This window comes from Schistocerca gregaria, chromosome 2, assembly GCF_023897955.1.
Source record: "Schistocerca gregaria isolate iqSchGreg1 chromosome 2, iqSchGreg1.2, whole genome shotgun sequence".
Classification (NCBI taxonomy): domain Eukaryota; kingdom Metazoa; phylum Arthropoda; class Insecta; order Orthoptera; family Acrididae; genus Schistocerca; species Schistocerca gregaria.
The window spans coordinates 374,078,813-374,099,652 of NC_064921.1; the positions used below are offsets into that span (position 1 = coordinate 374,078,813).

Genomic DNA, 20,840 nt, shown 5'->3' on the forward strand with positions numbered 1-20,840 from the left:
GTACGAAACAACGGGGGCAAGAAGGAAGTGCGGAACGAACCGGCTTCTGTGGTTGCTGGTTTCGCTGCGAGCGTTGCGGCCCAACGCGACGTTGTTGACGTGAGTGAACCGCCGCCACATTGTCATTCTCCTGTGAAACAGGCAAATTGCCCATGTCGAGACATGACTGTACAGTGCCTACATCACACCACGCGCCAATTTGCGCCAGCAGCGTGAGACACTTCAAAGGATTGAGCGATGCTCAGAACTTACGACGACGACGACGGGTTTGGCAGTTGGAGGGCACGTTGCACAAACTTCTTTATCAGGAGCAAGCCATAGAATAGCATCCCTAACCATTGAGTCAGCATAAGACTCGTGATGTGTGTCCGTGACAAACTGACATTTCCTACTCAGACCGTGTAGTTCCGCCGCCCAAGCCCGGTAAGATTGATGGGGCTGTTTACGACACCGGTAGAACGCCACACGGGCGGCAATGACGTGGGTGTTTTTTCGATAATAGGCAGACAATAAGGCACACATTTCTTGGAAGGACAGGGAGGCAGGTTCCTGCAGAGGGGCTAACTGAGATAGCAGCTGATAGATCCGATGAGAAATCCAAGATAGAAATAACGACTTACACATAAGAGCGTCGACAATGCCGAAAGCCAAGAAGTGTTGCCGCAAACGCTTCTCATAATCCTCCCAGTCTTCAGCGGCCTCGGTGTAAGGAGGGAATGGAGGCGGAGAAGAGGAAGACAGACGATGAGTAAGCGATGTCGACAACGCCTGAATCGCTGCCGTCAGCTGTGTTTGTTGTTCAATGAGCGCTTGCATAAGCTGTTCTATGTCTGCCCCGTCACGAACACGGAAATCCACAACGCAGTGAAAATATCCCGACCTCGTCGCCAAAAAGTGTTATAACCTTTCATCACAATAATTGCATGGATATTCACACTCTCTCTTAGATAGAATAGCTGATCACATGATTACAACTCAGTCTCTCGTATTCGACTGCCGTGCCGTGACATGCGGCCGGCGCCGTTCGTAGCTAGGTGGCGCTCCTGCGCTCAGCCGATTTGCGGAGCGCCTCTATCGCCGTTTGTGCGTACTGTCGTGGCGGCTCTGTTAAATGTCGTGGCACTATCACAACAGACACTACTATGGAGAGGGTTGCTTTGTGCCACTTAAGCTGTTATTGAATCGCCGAAATGGGATGCTGGGAGGGGCTGGGGTGTCTGAGAGGGACATTTCGCTATTTTATTCACGCACATGTCATTGTCACACAACCTGGTGCAAACGTCACATAAGGACACTAAAAAGCATAAACACACTTTTGTGCTTCCTATCATGTTTGAACTTCGTTGAATGGTTTTGAACAGTCCCTAGTGGATCTACTATGTATACCAGAGCAAAAATTGTGGTCACAGTACACTCCAAAGGGGTGAGATCATGGTCAATAGGTTTGCTTCCCCTTAGGTTCCTTAGAAAAGGGTTGAATAATTCAGGGGGTGCCAACAGTGTCAAAGGTTGTCACAAACATTGTCCTGTTACACATTGTAACTTTGTCCCCACCACTCCCACAGTGGTGTTCTGCCATCCAACCAGTGTATACAATATCCTTGTCCATCCCTATTGCACTCCACTATACCCCCCCCCCCCCCCTCTCCCAACCCATGTCCCTACAATTGGCCTAGATCCTCCTAGTACCATCTACTCATTCTGTCACAGAAATCTCATATCCTATCAAAGACAAGACCACTTGTAGAAGCAACCATATGATCTTCCAACTTGTCTGCAACCTCTGTGCCACTTCTATGTGGGCATAACAACTAACAAGCTGAAACTTCCTGGCAGATTAAAACTGTGTGCTGGACCGAGACTCAAACTCGGGACTTTTGCGTTTCGTGGGCAAGTGCTCTACCATCTGAGCTACCCAAGCACTTGCCAGCAAAAGGCAAAGGTCCCGAGTTCGTGTCTTGGTCCGGCACACAGTTTTAATCTGCCAGGAAGTTTCATATCAGCACACACTCCACTGCAGAGTGAAAATCTCATTCTGTCAACTAACAAGCTGTCTGTGCACATAAATTTTCAATGCCAAGCTGCACCCAAGAGACAGTGGGACCACCTGGTTCCTGACTATGCCATACAATATTATGTGCTTGACTGCAACAACTGTGCCATCTGAATTTTTCCCACTAACACCAGATTTTCTAAGTTACACAGGTGAGAAATCTCCCTGCAATATATCTTTTGTTCTTGCAGTCCCCCTGGTCACAACCTTCACTAGTCCCTGTTCTCTATCTCCTTCCCTGTGCCCAGTCCAGTCCTATACATGCTCACTATCCTCCCAGTGCAACTGCATAGTCTATTCCCCTTCTCTAATTCTCATCTCTCCACTTTATCCCTAGCACGACCTCCCAATGCTGCACCTACTAGCCCATTATCCTGCATACGCCACATCCCTGCATCCTCCCCCCCCCCTCCCCCCCAAACACTAGCACAAGTAAACAAGAAGCATCTTTCTTCTCTCCTACCATGCTATCCCTTATGCCTCGTGCTTCCTCTGTACTCCCACGACCAACTCCAGCAAAGACCACTGCTCACGTCAGATGCAGTCATAATCAGGCGTTAGCAACCAGAGATACCAGTGGCCATGTTTGTGTGAGTTGTACTTGTGTGAATATGTGAGAGTTTTGTTATCTTGTGTCTGATGAACGACTTAGTACCGATAGCCGAATAATATCTACATCTTTTTCATTGTGCCTGTCTGCCATTCGATGTCTCCTCTGAGTAGTGAGTAGCCATCTAGCACTTCATATTGCTGTTATTCCATCCTGGGTTTTACAGCGTTTCTTGTCATCATATTTTAGATATAGGCATCTGGACACCTCGAAAAAGTTCTGAAGTGTGAGTAGTGTTCTTAGTGACAAGAAATGACAAGTTCATCATCCAGTGGTGGAAATTATATTTAATCGAGATAACTTTGTCACAAATAATGCTCTTACTCCCCTAAACTTTAAATTTTGTTTAAAAAAGTTAAGGGCTATATTTCATTTATTTTCTTGAAAACTTGGACTTTGTATTTCTATTACACTTATAATAAATAACAGCAATAATGGTTCAATGCCAATCAACAGTGCATACTGACTCCACACTATATGTTACATAGGTTCATATTTTAAAAGTTAATTTTGTTTCACGCAGTATTACCATAAACCAGCGATGCACACTGTCTCCCTCCTTCCCTCCTCTCTCCATCCACGTGCAAATGATACTGCCTCCACCTCTCATCTCTCTCCTGCAATGTAAGACAGTGTCTGTTCTTCTTGCCCTGTGGTGTGCAATCTCCAAGTAAAATAGTCCATAAAAAGTGATGTATGTATATGTGACAGTAAAAGCAGCCCATGACAACTGAAAGTTATTTATTTTGCTTATTATCCATCCAATAAAACCACTACAATCACTATAACGTTTTAGATCCATGTACTAAAGCAGCTTGCTTTCCCTTTAGTTCCCGGACAGACCTACAGATTGCCCAGAAATACAATATGTACGAAGTACATGTAGTACAAAATTTTAAGTGAGTGCACACGATGGAGATATGATCCTGTGAAATGTGAAGTTGTAAATAAAGGGAGTGGTTATAGTTCATTTTGGCTTTTATTTTTATGTGCATTACTCTTATGTTACTATCTTATTAGTATAAGATCCTTTCATTACTTAGTTTTGCTGCATATCACCTTTAGATCTAGAAAGGAGGAAAAGGAGAAGTTAGAGGTCCTGGAAATAATGACTATAAGTATAAAATAGTAACAAGCAGGAATCAATACAGTTATGAAAGAAATTAAAAGAAAGAAGTGCTGTGTACTTAGTAACTACCTTGAATATCTTACACATTGAGTTTAAGGTCCTGAATTTGCAGATCAAAATAGTTGTGGTTTTTAAATGCCTATGGTCCATGCACGTCCTCCATTTCTATGAAGAAAGAGTAGTTTTTGGAAAGTAACAAATAAAAATATACGAACCATAAACAGTTCATGATGACCATTCTTTTGCAGTTGAAAGTCATAGTGAGAATACTAGTTGTTGAGACAAATGAGCCTTATAATGTCATTGAATTTAGTATGAATTGCTGAAGTTCACTCTACAGTTCACATAATTCAGAAGAATAAAAAGTCAGGCAGGAACTGTCAGTTAATGGAATCAGTTATTTCTTGTTGTAGGACACACAAATTTGATTTCACTCTTGTTATTTGGTATACTGATGACATTAACAAATGTTGGTAAATACAGTTTGTAATACTTTCACCTTAATACATTAACTGTAGGAACCGTTTATATGACCGCAAGTATGTATGACAAGGCAAAAGGGACTGAGCTCCTGTTTACGAGTCACATTTATGTTACTGACTTCACTTTAGATGAGTCGGAAGCATTCAAGTTTGAAAGTTCTCAGTTTTAGATTAGCTCTACTATGGTTGGACAATACAAGAATATAAAAACAATTGATATCCGTAATCAGTCATAAAGAGTTTTAATAATACGATGTGACAGTATTACAAAAAGGATATTTGCTACCCACCATATAGCAGAGATGGTATAAAGTATCCTTTTCATAATATTGTTACATTCCATCCAGGATTTTCCATTGTATATCATACGTCTTAGGTAATCCTGTTCTGTTCAACCTATAGCACCTGTGTTGGTATCCATTTGAATGAGGATATAGTGGTGTTACAGCAGAATGCTCTGGTTTTCATTGAAAGATGCTGCCAGACGCACAACCACCTCACTGTAGACCACGATCTCATCATGCAGGGGAACATGAACAGATATGCCGTGGATCAAATGTAGACCAGAACTACTTGAAGATTATAGTTAAAAACCTTAAACATGTCATACAGCACTAAAAAATTTGTGTGTGTGTTTTTTCGTTTCAGTTTTTCACAGAAAAAGTTGGCTATTCAGCTTCCTCTTTTGCTCCCAAAACTTTTTCATTTTTTTTTAGACTGTGCTGCCCGTTCTTTTCGGTTATAATGTATGTTTTCATTTAAATGGCATTAGTTTGAGACTCGTTTCAGTTTCTCAGAATTGTCTTTTATTTTCTGTTCTCATAGTTGCATTGTTATATTTAATTAATTTAAGTCATACCAGATCTCATTGAACAAATTATTCCTGGTTTTATTTTTCCAAAATTGTTTGTCTGTTATTGGTGTGCTGCTCAACTTGAACAGTGTTTTGCTTTCGTATGTTGCTTCATGTTAAATAATGGAGTAGGAGTGTTTAAATTTGGCCTTCATTGCAAGTGTTCTCTTCTTGTAGGTTGGCCAGGTATTTCATTGTGCTTGCTTTGATTTAGTTGTTCTGCTTTCTGTTGTTGGTTTCTTGTTTGTGTTCCAGGTTGTTATCCACCAAGATATTTTAACTTACATACAATCTTACTTTATTTGTTATTATTCAGTTGAACCTTCATATTTCCATTTCTTCAAGTGAAATTTGCAATCTAACTTGTGCTGCTATTTTTTAAACTACTCCATTTTGAAATTTAGCCTCTTCTGCATTATTTATCAGTAGTGCAAGATTGTCTGTGAATGCCAGGCAATTAACTTTGGTATTTTTTCCAATTTTGATGCTTGGTGGACATTTCTTATTCCATTCTCTTGTGACTTTCTCCAGTGCACAGTTAAATAGTAATTGTGAGAGACCATCCCTTGGGTGATGGCTGGTTCCAATATTGAGAGGCTCAGTATAGTTAAACTATAAAATTTACAAGGTTGTGCTGGAAGTAATGCCTCCACATTTTTTATTCTGTTCTCAGTATCAGTTGATGTTAGGTTAGTCTACTTTCCTGCTTCGCTGATGCAAGTTGCAGCCCTCTGCCACTAGAGAGATCCCAATTGTAACATGAAACATAGCATTGTGCAACATAATTATGTCGGCACATGAGAAACAGTGTACTGTAATTGAATTCCTGGCTGCAGAATAGTTCAGAAGATGGCAAAAATAAGAGACTAGTGGTCAAAGGATGCATTTATAAACACTTCACGGATAAGCAAGGTAGTCAGTAGAGACAGATTTACTTCAATTTTGTTTATGTTCAGGGTTGGCACAGGTTCTGGAATTCAGGGAAATCAGAGAATTTTTAACACAAAAGGGAAACAAGGAAAATTTGAAATAAATAACACTGGAAATATCGTGTTTTTGTGGCAGTAGATGAAATGGTTTGTTTACTGAGGTGTCATGCACCGTCGCTGGCTGGATCCAGATGAGTACGTGCACACTTCCCTACTCCCTCATTACTACTGCTTCTCTCCTTCCTACCAATCCCCTCAGCTTGCACTCAGTGCTGCCACCACTTCTTGGCAGTAGCCTAGCAGCTACCAACGAGAGGCAAGGAGGCATGAGGAGTGGTTTGTTAGGATCTGATTCTCAGAGACTATAGACACAGTGGCTGGGGATGGTGGTCATGTGTGCATGAGTTGTGTCTGAGTGATTGTGTGAATATGTGTGTGCTCTCATTTTCTGATAAAAGCTGCAGCTGAAAATTTAGTTATAAGAGTATGGTTGTCTTTTCTATGTGCCTTTTTGTGACTCGGCAATCATTGTTACAGTGAGGTGCTACCTGTCCTCATTATTATTGATCGTCAGAGTATTTGAACAAGTTATCTGTTGCATGGATTGAACACCGTGGTCTCATTTCATCAACATGTTGTTTGTGACTCGTGAACAGCTGGCCACATGAGTGGATTTCTGTGACGGGCCAAAGCTGCAGGCCATTTCTGTGGGTATCTGTAATGATTGGGCCTGCTGATCTGTAGCACATTTGGTTCCCATTAATGTGGAGGCCATGCCTGTTAGATCTGGTCTCACCAATCTGCCCACAGCCCGGGTCTTTTGTGTGTGGCATAATGCAGGGTATTTTCATGGTTTATCCATGGGATCAGGATTGCCGTGCTCCTCAGCAGGCCAAAGGCTATGAATGATGGATTTCAGGAACTGTGACTGTCTGACCGCAAGTAGGTTGTACAGTGTGGTGTTTTATAGACATTTTATTTGTTCTAGTACATTTTGGCACTTCAGAAGTAGTTAATGTGTTAGAAAGTATGGATGATAAGAAGAAGAAAATTGCCAGTTGGTGGTTTGTACAGTTTGTACTCATATATTTCTCAAAACAAAAATCACAAAATACCTGTAACACAATGAGTAATAACTAACAATAATGAATGTAGTGGAACCATCATTTATCAGTGGTCACCTAAGTGTCACTTTACAAAGTTCTTCCTCTCCTTATACACTTTTTTCAAGAGGCCTACTTTTTTCTGAAGTTATTTCTGAAATCGGTGAAGGTATTTTAAATCTGCCTTGTGACTCCAAGAAAATGAGTATTTTTGTCACCAAATGTGTTTCATTTTATTGAAATAAAAAACATCAGTGGTCTTAATGAAACACACATATCATTTGGCTTGCTTTTTCCATCTAAAAACAGTTCATTACAAAATGTGCTGATGTTAGAACTTCAAATTTTTGCTCGCATCGGGAAACACCACCTGCTTGCAAGTTTCTTAGATATTTCCTTGTTTGCACTATGGTTTTTTATACCATAGCTGCAAAGGCAGATACTTATGTTTTAATGTGCCCTTGAGATCTCAAAATTTGTCAGGGAAAAATGCTGAAACTTGTGTGGAAATCAGGGAATGTTGCTCAGGGAAATTTGTGGCAACCCTGACATTGCACTTTAATGACAACATGAAATTCATAAAACAAGGTCACTGAGGACATGATCCACTCCACAAAATTAGGCCTTTCTTCAGTTCTTTTGTCACAAAGTGTAAGAATAACTTGAAACCACAGGTGAACCTCACGATTGATGAAGGAATATGCCCCTTCAGAGGCAGAATAGGATTCAGAATGTATATGAAAAGCAAACAAAATAAATATAGAAACAAGATTTATCTACTGTGTGACCCAACAACATGCTATGTTTTGAATTGTGGGATTTACACAGTTAAAGCAAACAATGTACATAACTCTGTCTTGTCAGTAATTGGGAGGTAGCATGGAGAGTATTTTGGCAAAGCACGCTGCATTTATATGGATAGGTTCTACACAAGCCCTGCCATGTTGGACTATCTGTGGCAGAATAAAACATTGCATGTAGGCACTGTAATGAAAAACAGGAAGGGTTTACCTGATGAAATGAAGACTGTGAGGCATGGGAAGGGGGAAATCATGTTTTTGGAGGTAGGAATATTTACTTGCAGTAAAATGAAAATCAGCCAGGGATGTGTAGTGTCTTTCAGCCAAACATTGAGCAATTTCAACTGTTCCTGGTACCAAAAACAAAGAAGAACAAGTAGAGAGATGTAAGCCAGATGTTGTAATAGACTATAACAAGGGTAAAACTGGGGTAGGCAGGGTTGACTAGCTATCGAGCCATCATCCTCTCTGTCGGAGGACATTGAAATTGTGGAAGAAAAATTTTCTTTCACTTATTTCTTTTAGCAGTAGCGAATAATTGGGTTGTGTACAAACAAACAAACAACCAAAAAGACAATGTCTCTGGTGTCCTTCATTTAGGCCTTAAGTAAGCAGCTAGGAAGTGATGGTGGTGTGGAGGGGCTTCAGGATTCACAAGATGGACCATCATCAAGCGTACACAGAGTGTTTGTGTGACACTTTCCAGGAAAGATCCCAGTTGCAGCATGTTAAAAAAAAGTAGAAAAGTGCTGTAAAGTGTGTGCAGATATGGGGAAAAAGAAACGGGGGAAAAAAGAGTGAGAAAAGAAATGGGATGGTGGTGTAAGCAGTGTAATGATGGTCTCTGTTTAGCTGACTGTTTCAAATATTACCATACCTGAATACATTATGCTTGATTTTTAAACAAAAAGAAAGTGCACTTCTGTCTTGAATTTTTCTTATATGCACATTTTTTTCAATAAAATATATTTTTTTTGTGCATGCTTATTTCTTTCAAATATTAAAAATAATGAGTTTTAGAAGTTAAAGTTTCTTCTTTCTTGGTAAAATGTTTGACTTTCAGGATTCTAGAAAAAATATCATTTACATCTAGAAAAACATGTATAATAGCAAAAGAAAGAAGAAGGTTCATACTTTAATATAAATGGTTATATTTTCTTCATGACTTCTATAAAAACTCCATGAAATTGCTTGAAAAGTGTCAGTCTGAAGGGACAAAATATGTAAAATGGTTCAGTGCGGAAAGTGTTGAAGGTGTTTTAGATCTCTCCAAATATGCTGTATTATTTATTACATAATTTGAGCTGTAATTCCTCTTCCTGTTGAAGTGTGTTTCTTTATGGCGTTGACTTGATTCATACGAACCCTGTCTTCCACATTTAAGCTCTCAGATTTTCAAATCTCATCTGGTGAGTTCCCCAACAATCAGTCTTTACTTTTCATCCTATCTGGTAACGCTCCCTTGACCTTGGGTTCTGGGTGATTTTTCCGAACTCTATCCCTTTTCCTAAACCTCTCTAGTTCCATTCCCTTCACCCCTCTTTCTTCCCCTTCAACCTTTCTGCTGGAAGAAAGCTTGCAAAAGCAAAAACTTTCTTTCTATATGTGTGTTCTCCTGACACCTCTTGGTGAGTAGATTTTTTATTTATTCTGTTACATTATGTTACCAAAAACTGATTATTTTTGTCATTAAAATACATCCAGACATACTTCGTGAATTTTCGACACCGATATTAATGAAAATGTTGTGTTAAACATGGTTTGCATCGGAAAATGACCCAAGAAAGGAATTTTTCAAAATGTCTGTGAGCCTCATTTTTCCTGAGAAACTCTGAGGATTCCTTTTGCTTGTAGGAAAACTGCATTCATTTGCTATAGTAGATGCCATTTTAATTACGTTTTCTGTGTCTGTATAAAAAAGATCATCCTGCAACTTGTAATGTCTAAACCACACCTGACTATTAATTGTACTATATCATCATATTTCAGCATATTGTAACTCATTGTATTAGTGAATAAAGAAACTTACTCCTTTATTTACCAATCTTTTTACTTGGGCTTTCCATGCCTGTCCGTTTTCTTTGAAACCTGTGTCTACAAATGAGTGTCCAGGTGCAAAGCAGTTATCAGTACCTTTTCCAATTACAGGCATAAGGGATTTCAGAAATCACAACAGGCAGGAAAACATTGTGTTTGGTCATTTACAGTGATTATAAATATAATATTTATTGTGATAATAAAAATTAGCAAACAACAAAATAACATTGGAAAGTCAATAAAAGTTCAGGCAAATAAATGCCAACTAACACCTAGACAGGCTGGCATCAATGAGGTGTTTCTTTTTATCATATTTCCTTTCAAATGTGATATGTATGAAATAATATGACTAGGATTACAGAGCTTGAAAGCTAACCACATGACCACTGCCATCTAGTGCTCAGGGTCACAATACACCAGTATGTCACTGATGTGTGAAATTTACCTTGCAATTTTCTTGAAATTGCCTTAGTAGTACGTCTTACTACTTGCACATTTTGTTGTCCTAATGCACCATTGAAAGTGTACCAAATTTGAAGTAAACCCCTTGTGAGTTAATGTCTACTCCCATAGAGGGCTTTGATATTATAAATTTAGTTTGTGATTAGAATACATCATTTTTTTATACCACAGCAGTATTTTTCTGAGGTAGAAAGAAGCTGATTTTGCTGAACTTGACTGCTAATTTCTTTCGTTTTACAGAAATGTGAATTAGAAATTGCAGTTCAAATGAAAGATGCAATAATAAAGGAATTAAATAAAAACATTGTGGAAAAAGATGATGCTCTGAAAGTAAAAGAGGTGGAATTGCAAAGGAAATGCATGGAATTAACAGAAGAAAAAAGAAGAGCAGCAGAAGAGGTAAATCTCAGTATATTACTGAAAATACAATACTGTACTTTGCTTTTGATGTATTAGTATACTGATACTGACATGTCCTGCCAATTAGATCAGAAGTTTAATGCACAGTATTGAAGAGGAACATAAAGCTAAGACATCAGCATTACACAGCTTACAGAGTCAGAAGGAAAGTCATGAAGCAGCTTTGTCTAAGTTGAGGATAAACATGGAAGAAAATTTTGGCCTACAACTTGTTCAAATCAAAGAGGAGCTGAGGTAAATTAACATTAACTTCTTACATTTATGTGTGGTGTGCCATACAATATATTTTGAGCAGACGGAATTACTGGCCGGTATGTCCCTTCAGGAAAGGAGAGGGGGGGGGGGGGGGCGTGTCAGTTAGACCTCGAGGTATGGAGTAGTAAGGCAAATGGTGACTTGTAAAGAGCCAGAAAAAAGTTCCAGTTCTGACCCTGTTAAAAAAACTGCGAAATACTGACTTTTAAATGACTTTCTTGAAAGGACAACATGTGACTCGAATATATTTTTTTTCCTTTCTCTGAAAGCTGTATGTGGGGGGTCTGCAAATCCTCCTGTGCCCCCCCCTCCCCCCCCCCCCTCCTTGTCCCTGGGTATGGGAGGAGACCTCCCTACTGCCCACTGGCCAGCCTTTCTGTTTCGTGTAATTTTACAGTTTTCTCAAGAGAATTTTGCTTCTGATAACAGTATTTTTTCATTATTATGAAATGAAAATGTAAATTATTTTCTTTTATTTCTAGGATGCAGTTTGAAAAGGAAAAACAAACACTGCTTCAGAGTTCTGCTGAGTCTAAGAATTTGAATAGTGGTGTTGAACACACAGATGAAACAGAATTTGAGAAGCTAGCCAGAGAAAATTATGTAACAAGAAAAGAAGTAAATGATGATGATCTTCAGTTCACAGCGAATAAAGAAAAGACTGAGTCTCTGAGTTCTAGTGAACATTCATTGCCTGCATCACTGGTGTTGGATAACAGAAGTGATGAACAATTAAATAAACTAATAGTTGGAGTAAATAGGGGAGATCCTTCTCCTGGTGATGTGCCAGTAGTAAGTTTCACACCTTGTAGAATTGAGCAAGAACATGGAGATGAATCAGTGATAGATGTATGTGAAACTCACATCAGTTCTACAGAGGCAATAATGAATGAGAACAATATTTTGTCAGATATTCAAGCTTGCCAGATGGAGCTGAGAAACCATAAAGAATTTTTATTAAAGATAAATGATTGGTGCACAAATGTCTTGTCCTCTGGTACTAAGTCAGTAGTTCCTCAGCATGATCTTCTCTTAGAGCAAACATCCCAAAGAGCCTATTTACCGTCAGTAGTATATAATACAGAAAGTACTACTATCTCGGGAAGTACATCTAAAGGCAGCTGTGCAGAATGTCAAGACAATCCTGTGCATCACACTGAAGAAAACACAGTGGTGGAACTAGAGACTGATCTTCACTGGGTAACCAATGTAAAAGGGACTGCTATAGGTGAAGAAATAAACAGCACTGTTCAGATAGAAATGCACAAACATACTGCAGTGAACAATGAACTATCTGAGAATAGTACAAAGAATGACCAGTGCCCACAGGATTCCCCAAGCTGGACTGTAGACCAATTGAAATGTGTTAATCATGTAAAAAAAGAAATGTCTTCTCTCAAAAATGATTTGCAAGGTCTCAATGTTATTAACTCACAACTGGAATCTAATATTTATCGTGCAGTGAAGTTCACTCACTTCAGTAACATGGAAGAGTTTGCAGTTAAGCATCTTACAGATCAGGGACTCCTTGCAGCAAGGGAGGAAATGGAGTCCCAGCTGAAACATTACATAAAAGAGTTAGAAAAAGAATTAAGTGAAGTTAGAGTCAAACTGAGTAAAACACAGTCTGAAAACATGAATCTTCAATTAATGGTTGCATGTGTAAACAAAATTAACAAGAAAATAAAAGAAGAGGGATTTAAGGAAGTCTTATTAAAAGAAGCTAAACAAATTTTTCAGCTTCTTGATGAAATGTTCAGTAATAATGCACATCTTTGTGTTGACTACATACAGTTTAGTCATCTGTTTCAAGAAAATTATGTAGATCAGCTACTGAAACGCATTCAACACCTGGAAAGCGCATTGCAGCAAGTAAATGAAGAATCGGACACTATAAAACATGAAAGTGTAAAAATGATTACTAGAGTCACTGAAGCTAAAGAAATGTCTGATAAATTACAAAAGGAAATGAAAGCACTTAAAAAAGATAACTACCTTCTAAGGCAAGAAAATGCCACTCTTTCTGCAGAAAATGAACTTAAAGGAAAAGAGTTAAATGATTTGGAATTGGAATTACAAAAACTGAGAGATGAGATTGTTGGATATAAATCACACTTATATTCAGCTGAAGAGGAGAGAACTTCAAAACTATCTGCTATGACCACTTACGATGATGGTGGTGATGATGATGATGACGACGATGTGGGGTTTGGCATAAGTGGCAACCATGCTGAGAGTGTAAATAGATGCCTTCAGTTTTTAAAGATGGGAGATGATTACAAGAAGCTTTGTAAGGAAAATAATCATCTTAAAAATGAGTACCAGAATTTGAAACTAAAATTGCAAGAGCTAGAAGTTTCAAAAACTATTTTGGAAGACCAAATTAAAGTATTAAATGAACAATTCAATGATGAAAAGCAAAAACTCGTATCAAGTGAGACAAATATTCAGACTCTTATTGAAGAGAAAATGGAATTGGAGAATAAAATTAGCTTGTTGGAATACACAAATACTTCTTTCAGAGAAAAAGTCAATGCGAGCAAACAAGACACTCTTAACAGATTGCAGAAACTTGAAGATCAGATATTGAATTTCAAATCAAGTTTATCTGCTGATGTGCAACTTCTGAACAATATTGTTGTGGAAAGTGTGATGGACTCTTTTGGAAAAACTCAAGAAATTATAACTTTAAAAGAAAAGTTCTTGCTTCAGGAACACATTATTTCCACGCTACGTAAGGAACTGGAACTTTTGCAAGAAATGCATGCCAAAAATATTGATAGAGTTCACAATGAGCTTTTCGCAATGCAAAAAAGACTTGATGTCAGTTGTAATGAAACTCTTATTAAGGAGATTGAACTTGAAAAAATTAGAAAAGAACTGACTTTTCATCAGATGTACAAAGATAATTTAGAAACAGAACACAAAAGGTTTCTAGACAACAGTGATTCAAGCAATGATGTTGTTTCTTCACTCATAAATAATGAAGTGAAAAAAGTAGTTGAGGAACTTGGAGATGAGATTATTTCCTTAAGACAAGTTATTGATAGAAAGTTGACTGTTACTGAGGAATTGCATTGGCAGCAAAAATGCAAAAATTTAGAACAGTCATTGCAACAAATTATTGATACTGGCAGAAATGTACAAGAAAAGATGAAGATGATAATGCAACATAATGAACAGCTAATTTTTGAAAAGGAGACATTGTTGAGTACTGTTCATAAGCAGGAGAAATATTTTGAACAATTACAGGCAAGTATAAGCAACTATTTTATACTAGATCTTCATTTATATTAATTATATTTGAAACACAATTAAGAATTGTATTACTGAAGTGAATGAAACTATGACTGCAGACCTATTCTTGATGTTTATGCACTGCTGCTTGAAGAGTAGAAGTGCAGACAGTGCTATCTGAAGAGTAGATGGTGAATTTCTTTGAGTGGGTGGGTGTTTTTTTGAATTAACAACACTGAATTGATTACCCTCATATATGATGAACACCTTTCTTGTTGTTTCCCTGGTGTCTTATTTATAGAAGATCTGAACTAAATAGGCAGTGCCTTATGTCCCACCTCGATCAATCAGATAGTCTGAGTTGAATGTCGCCTGTTCATCTGATGGGGGTACTAGATCCCTCCTTCCTTTAATTGGCTCACAGATATGTAAGTAGTCAAGCTTATGATGGGACCTGTGTGGAAGGGGAGTAGTTGTGTTTGGCACCCATTTGTACTCTGTAATGGAAGATGGTGGGTCCTTGTGCAGTGAGTCAGTGATCAGCATGGGATTGTTAGCTGAATTGATATGTTATCAGTGATGAACAGAATTGGTGGTTTGCGGAGGCCAATTGCCAGTGGGTACATTGAAAGAGTACAGCCGAGAGTCCAGTGCTCACAGACAGAGCTGGAACAGGGGTAGCAGTTTTCAGTGCAGTTGGTCATGGAAATTTCGGTGTCTGTTGGTGGCAGCACACAATTTCTTTTAATTTGCAACTTAAAAGGTCTGCTCTATTCACTACCATGCTCACTGGAAGCAGACTGGAATAAATAGGTAGCGATCCCTTTGCAGTGTGTAACCATAATGTGCTTTTATTTCATAATATCCTTTTTATTGCATTTTTGTATATTCTGCAATAATTACCAAGAGCTGTTGACAGTAAAGGGCAACTAGGACAGTTGCTGATGTTAGCGAAGTGTTGTTTGTCTCCATGATGTAAGTGCAAAAGAGCAATTGCAAAGTTAGGGTATTTAAAATTCCAGTAAAATGGAATAGGGGGGAAAGTAAAACTTATTACAAACAGAAAATGTGATAGTGGCAACAAAGAAGTGATTCTTTCACCCTGAAATTTAATTTTGTAATAATTAAAAAGTACAGTTTGACAGGAATTCATATCTTCAACTGAAGTGGGATAATGTAAAATCTGTTTCATTTTCAGTGCCTTCTCATTTTGACAATGAATTGTTAATGTATTAGCCGGCAGGTGTAGGAAAGGCTATAATGATAAATTATTAAACTCGAGTTCCATAAGTGAAGCGAGCTACAGTGCCATTGCTGCGAAAGAAAAAGCTGAAAACTTTAAGGAGGGGGAGGGGGGGGGGGGGGCAGGAGGAATTGCCAGCTATATGTACACAAAAATGTCTTTAGATGTCAACCTCCGCCAATGAAGAGAGAGAAAGCAGTGGTGTGCAAAGGATGTAAACATGAAACAGGAACACCAATGACCACAGAAGATGCTTTGTAAATAAAAGCGAAATGCATCTAGTGTGAAATTCTTCTTCATTAGTTGTAGTAAGATTAAGATAGCAGAGCTAACAATAATTAATTGTTAGACCTGCTGCAGAAGATGGTCATGCAAACAAACATGTTTGTTTAAATCAGCAATGTAGCACTATGCTTGTTTTAATTTTATGCTTAACATATGTAATAGATTTAATGGCATCTGAGAAATGCAGTCCGTGTTTTTGAGAGTGCAGTAATACTTCTGTAAAATTGCTTCAAAGTCTTACACCTTCTGAATATATTTTCCATCCTTCTTTTTGATCCGGGCTTTGGACAAACACTGGCAAAGTTAAAAATATATTTTTTTGTTTTTATTTTATTTTGTATACAATTTTTGTATTTTTAATATTTTTCATTTCCTTTTTGTTGTCATTTACTTTTAGAAAATTTTAATGTCACTTCTTCTCTTCTGAGTGATTATAGATGGTTAATAGTTCTGTTTAGTGCGATAGGCCTCAAAACATGGCACTACACATTGTGGTATGTTGCATGCTCTACATTCATATCCCTTTCTCGGTACACTTTCCGCTTCGAGTATACTGTGCGCTGATGCATTGGCGGACGTTTCTTCATGTCTTCCATCTCAATGACCTTTGGAAAATGCCTCCCAGTAAATCTTAGAGGATTCTCATCTCCAGAGCGCCTTCCTCTGCCAGCTTTCCTCCATTCTTTTGTGTAAGCTTCAACAAGCTCTCTTACCAGCCACAAATGAAATTCCGCTAGTTGCATTTTTCATCTTGTTACTACTCTGTGGAGAACATGGTCATTTAAAATGAACAGATCCAGTATGTGGAAAAAGAACTTTTGTAACACTTGATAGTCTTTCGTACTGATTGCACTGAACTTGGCAGCATGTCACAATGGTCAACAACACCCATACTCTTGTTGTAATCTGCAACACATTGTGGTTTCCTTAATCTTTCACCTGTCTTCTCTCTCTCTCTCTCTCTCTCTCTCTCTCTCTCTCTCTCTCTCTCTCTCTCTCTCTCTCTCTCTCTCTCTCTTTTTTTTTTTTTTTCCCCCCCACCTGAACCATTTCTGCAGTATTAAAAGTAGTCAGCATCCACTCTTCTCTCTTGTCACACCATTTCATCGCAAGGATTGTGTCAGTGGACATAAGCTGTATTTCTCCTTATGTTAGTCTGTTCTGCAATTTTGGCATGTTGTGTCTGTTTTTGCGAACAGTATCACATGCCTTTGTTCTGTGGTTATGAATCCAGAGGAACAGGTCTGGGCTTGAATACCAATTACCGACATAGAGCGTATGACCCATTCCTAAAAATGGTTTCATCAATGTTGGTGCTATGTTGCCACTTCAATACCAATTACCAACATAGAGCATATGACCCATTCCTAAAAATGGTTTCATCAATATTGCTACTATGTTGACACTTTTCCCCAGATTGTGGATGCCAATTTCAGTATTTTTGCAGGCGTAAACAATGAAATCCAGGATATAACCCATCTGGCAGTAACATAGCATGAATGTTTTTATTCCAAACCTACTTCTTTTGGAGGGACTGCACTGTTTGAATGATAATCGTCCTTTGAACAATAAGAAGCTTTTTTCAATGCAGAGCTTTTGGTATGGATGAAGTGTGTTGTGAAATGTTGCGCGAATTTTATCAACAATATACCTAATTTTAATTACTCTTTGTCCTTCATTGCTGATAGAGTTATCACCGAAGTGAAGTGTTCTTAAAATTAACAGAGAACGGTCCCTGGACATAATTTGCTGTAAACAGCAGTGTTCAAACATATGTCTGTGGACCGTTAGTCACTGATTTTCAGCTTTTTCACAGGAGCCATTAGCATACAAACAGTGAAGAAAGAATACAGTTCCTCGAAACCTGTTTCTTTCCATCTGGACAAACGAGAATGCTCTGAATCAGGAAACATGAAAAACCCCTTTAATCTAGCCCTAAACCACACTTGTGTCCAGAAGCTGAAGCAGCGTACACATGCATAAATGGACTAAAATCACTTTTCTTCCAGTCAAATGTGTCGCTGAAGCGAACTCTTTTCACTGGCCCTTCACTATCACTCTCAGACCCATCACATTCTGAATGATATCCCTCCCTCATTGACAGATGTGTTGTTCCAGCTGATGTACACGGCACAGGACTGTCACTTCAAGATTCAGTCGAAGAATAATCACTACCATCACTATCGAAAATTTCATTCTCACTGTCGCTGCTAGTGAGAATTTTGATGATTTCTTCATCTGTATGACCACGACAGCATGCCATTTTCTTCTCAAAACGTTGATGGCGTCAACAGTCAGTAAAAGCCCCGACAAAAACTGCAGTAAAAGAACACAGCAGCAAATGCTCATGAGACTAGGCACTCGGCACAAATATACGGCTGGGCACGTAATGCGGCCAGAGACCACAGGGGAAGAAGTGGCAGCACGTCTCAACACGTCAGGAGGACACAGGTGCCATTAAGGCAGCACGTGTAGACACATTTAGAATACCAGGTAGAAGGACTGGTGGCATGCATAAACACGTTCAGAGCACACAGGGCCTGGTACAAAGGTGTGCATTAACATGTCCAGAGCAGTTAAAGGGTTAATGCTCTACTCTGTGGATAGCTTTCAGGTAATGGTGGACCTTAGGATTAATTTTATTGCTACTGAGTGAGAGGTATGGGTAACATTGTATGTGACGTAAGTTCACAATGGAAGAAGAGGTAAATTGGCATCTGCTGTGTGATGTTGGTTGAAAAATTTGTCACTTCAGTAACAATGTTGTGGTTATGGTATATACTATGCATACCACTTACAGCAAGTTTGACAAATCTTCAGTAATGATAAGCTGTGTGGCCGGAAAGCAGGTGCCTGCAAAATCAACGTGGATATTATCACAGAGCTACTGGAACTTAGGCTGTAGGACAATGGTAGAGACTCCATATGGGCTCTACTTGTTTATGAGCACATGCCTAATAGATGGAGATTGCTTGCTATGTATTGGTGCCAACCCTTACCCAGTAGGCATGTCATCTTGCTAGCAAGATAATCTTTGGTATTCACTTGAGGGATTGGTGCAGTAATTCCAGGATGTTCACCTGAAGGGATTAGGGAATACCAACCCTAAATTCTTCATTTTCAGTGGATAGTGAGAGGGCCTCATGAAAATTGTTCAATCAGTGACAGAAAAAATATAGTATGCAATGCTGTAGGGATGTCAGCAACATTGATGAAGATGATCCCATGTCAAAAAATTTCTAAGCTTACTGACAATGTTATTGATAACAGAGGATCCCAGTTTATCTTGTGAAACAAAATCAGCAGCCCGAAATTCATCCAGAATGGCTTATCTCAAGGCTCGGTATTAGCTCACTGCACTTTGGCCGTTACATTGCCAATATGCCAGAAACAGTTTGTAAGAAATTTGCTTATGCTGATGATTGGGCCATAGCAACAAGGCACACTTATTTTGAAACTGTGGAAAAATAATGACATTTGCTTTGTCTGTTGTGGCAGACTGCTCCCGAAAATGGAGTCTTAGACCTAATGCTGCTAAGACAGAAGTGACTTGCTTCCATCTTAATAATAAACAGTCAAATAGGGCTCTAGAAGTCTGTGTTGGTGACACATACTTTAATCACAATAAGGAGCCAATATATTTGGATATCATGCTCGATAGAACATTCTCTTTTAAATCACACCTCACAAAATGGCTGCTGAGTTGAGGATAAGAAATAATCTTGTTCAGAAACTTTGTGGAACCACATAGGGATCACAAGCGACAATTCTGCAGACTTTTGCATTGAGCTTGGTATACTCTGCAGTGGAGTACAGTGCACTGGCATGACTGAACAGCAGTTGTCTAAACACAATTAATAGCTTAATAGTACTATGTTTAGCATTTTGGGAATAATTAGGTCTATTCCCACCATCAGGCTGCCTGTTCTGCAAAGGAAAGAAGCCCTGATCAGGGACTACCATAGCATTCTGACATCCGTGATCCCAGATTCAGTTAACTGCATTTTGAGTATCCTCCTCTTGCACTTGCAGGCAGTCTCACTGGGATGAACATCACTAATTCCTGGAGGAGAGATTGGCTCTGTAATGCCTCAGGAGTGTGCCCGTTCTTACCTTGTATTACTGAGACAGTCCGTGAGTTAGATAAATCCCACAAGACATAGTCAACTTTCAACCTACTTAGAATGGGGCATGGAAGATGTGCAGATTCACTTTTTAAATGGGTATTCGTGTCCTCACCAGCAGGCAGCTGTAGTGTACTGAGACAGACTGCCCAACCCATCAGGTGAGAATGCGGCACCAAAGCATATATAGGGAGTTATGAGAAATGCCTGATGGCAACCCAAACTCCATCAGATAAAAGTTGTTTAAAATTAATTACACAAAAGTAGCTTCTAATTGTGAAAAGGGTAAATAACTAATTGAAATGTTTGATAAAGCACTGAATGCAGTGTATCTTCAAGTTTATGACAATGTTGTTTATGGTTTCATGAATCCAAATCTGCTACTACAGTTCACAAACAGGTCAGGACTAAATATCGCAAGCCACCACCTAAAAAACAAGCTGTTATTAATTGTACAATCATTTCACTGAAACTGGCTGTGCATCACATAGGACGCCAGACCAGAGTCAGCCAGCAGTCTCTGACTCAGCAGTTGAACAACTTCAGCAGTACTATGTTTGTAACCTGGGTATATCAACAAGAAGTGCCAACATAGAACTGAATATGCCTAGTGTTACAATGTGGAAGGTACTGCGGAAATGTCTGTCATTCAAACCCTACAAACTGAAACTTTTGGAAGCTTTAAGAGAAAGTGACAAAGAAAAAAGAACTGAGTTTTGTGTAGAAAATTTTAACATAATGAAGACTGAAGGAAGATTCCTTCTGTGTATGGGGTTACATTTAAAGAGAGAGTATTTGTTGCTCTGCTTATAGAAAAT

The 20,840-nt window shown here is 38.8% G+C and overlaps 1 protein-coding gene across 10 annotated transcripts in view; it reads left to right on the forward strand.

Moving 5' to 3' along the window:
• LOC126319942 (A-kinase anchor protein 9-like) overlaps positions 1-20,840 on the forward strand; it is a 490,541-nt gene that overhangs the window by 109,125 nt on the left and 360,576 nt on the right. For all 10 annotated transcript variants that reach the window (XM_049993656.1, XM_049993664.1, XM_049993682.1 and 7 more), the window contains 3 exons: positions 10,699-10,857; positions 10,946-11,112; positions 11,616-14,385. In XM_049993656.1, the coding sequence (XP_049849613.1) occupies positions 10,699-10,857; positions 10,946-11,112; positions 11,616-14,385 (3,096 nt within the window). The remainder of the gene's footprint in view (positions 1-10,698; positions 10,858-10,945; positions 11,113-11,615; positions 14,386-20,840) is intronic.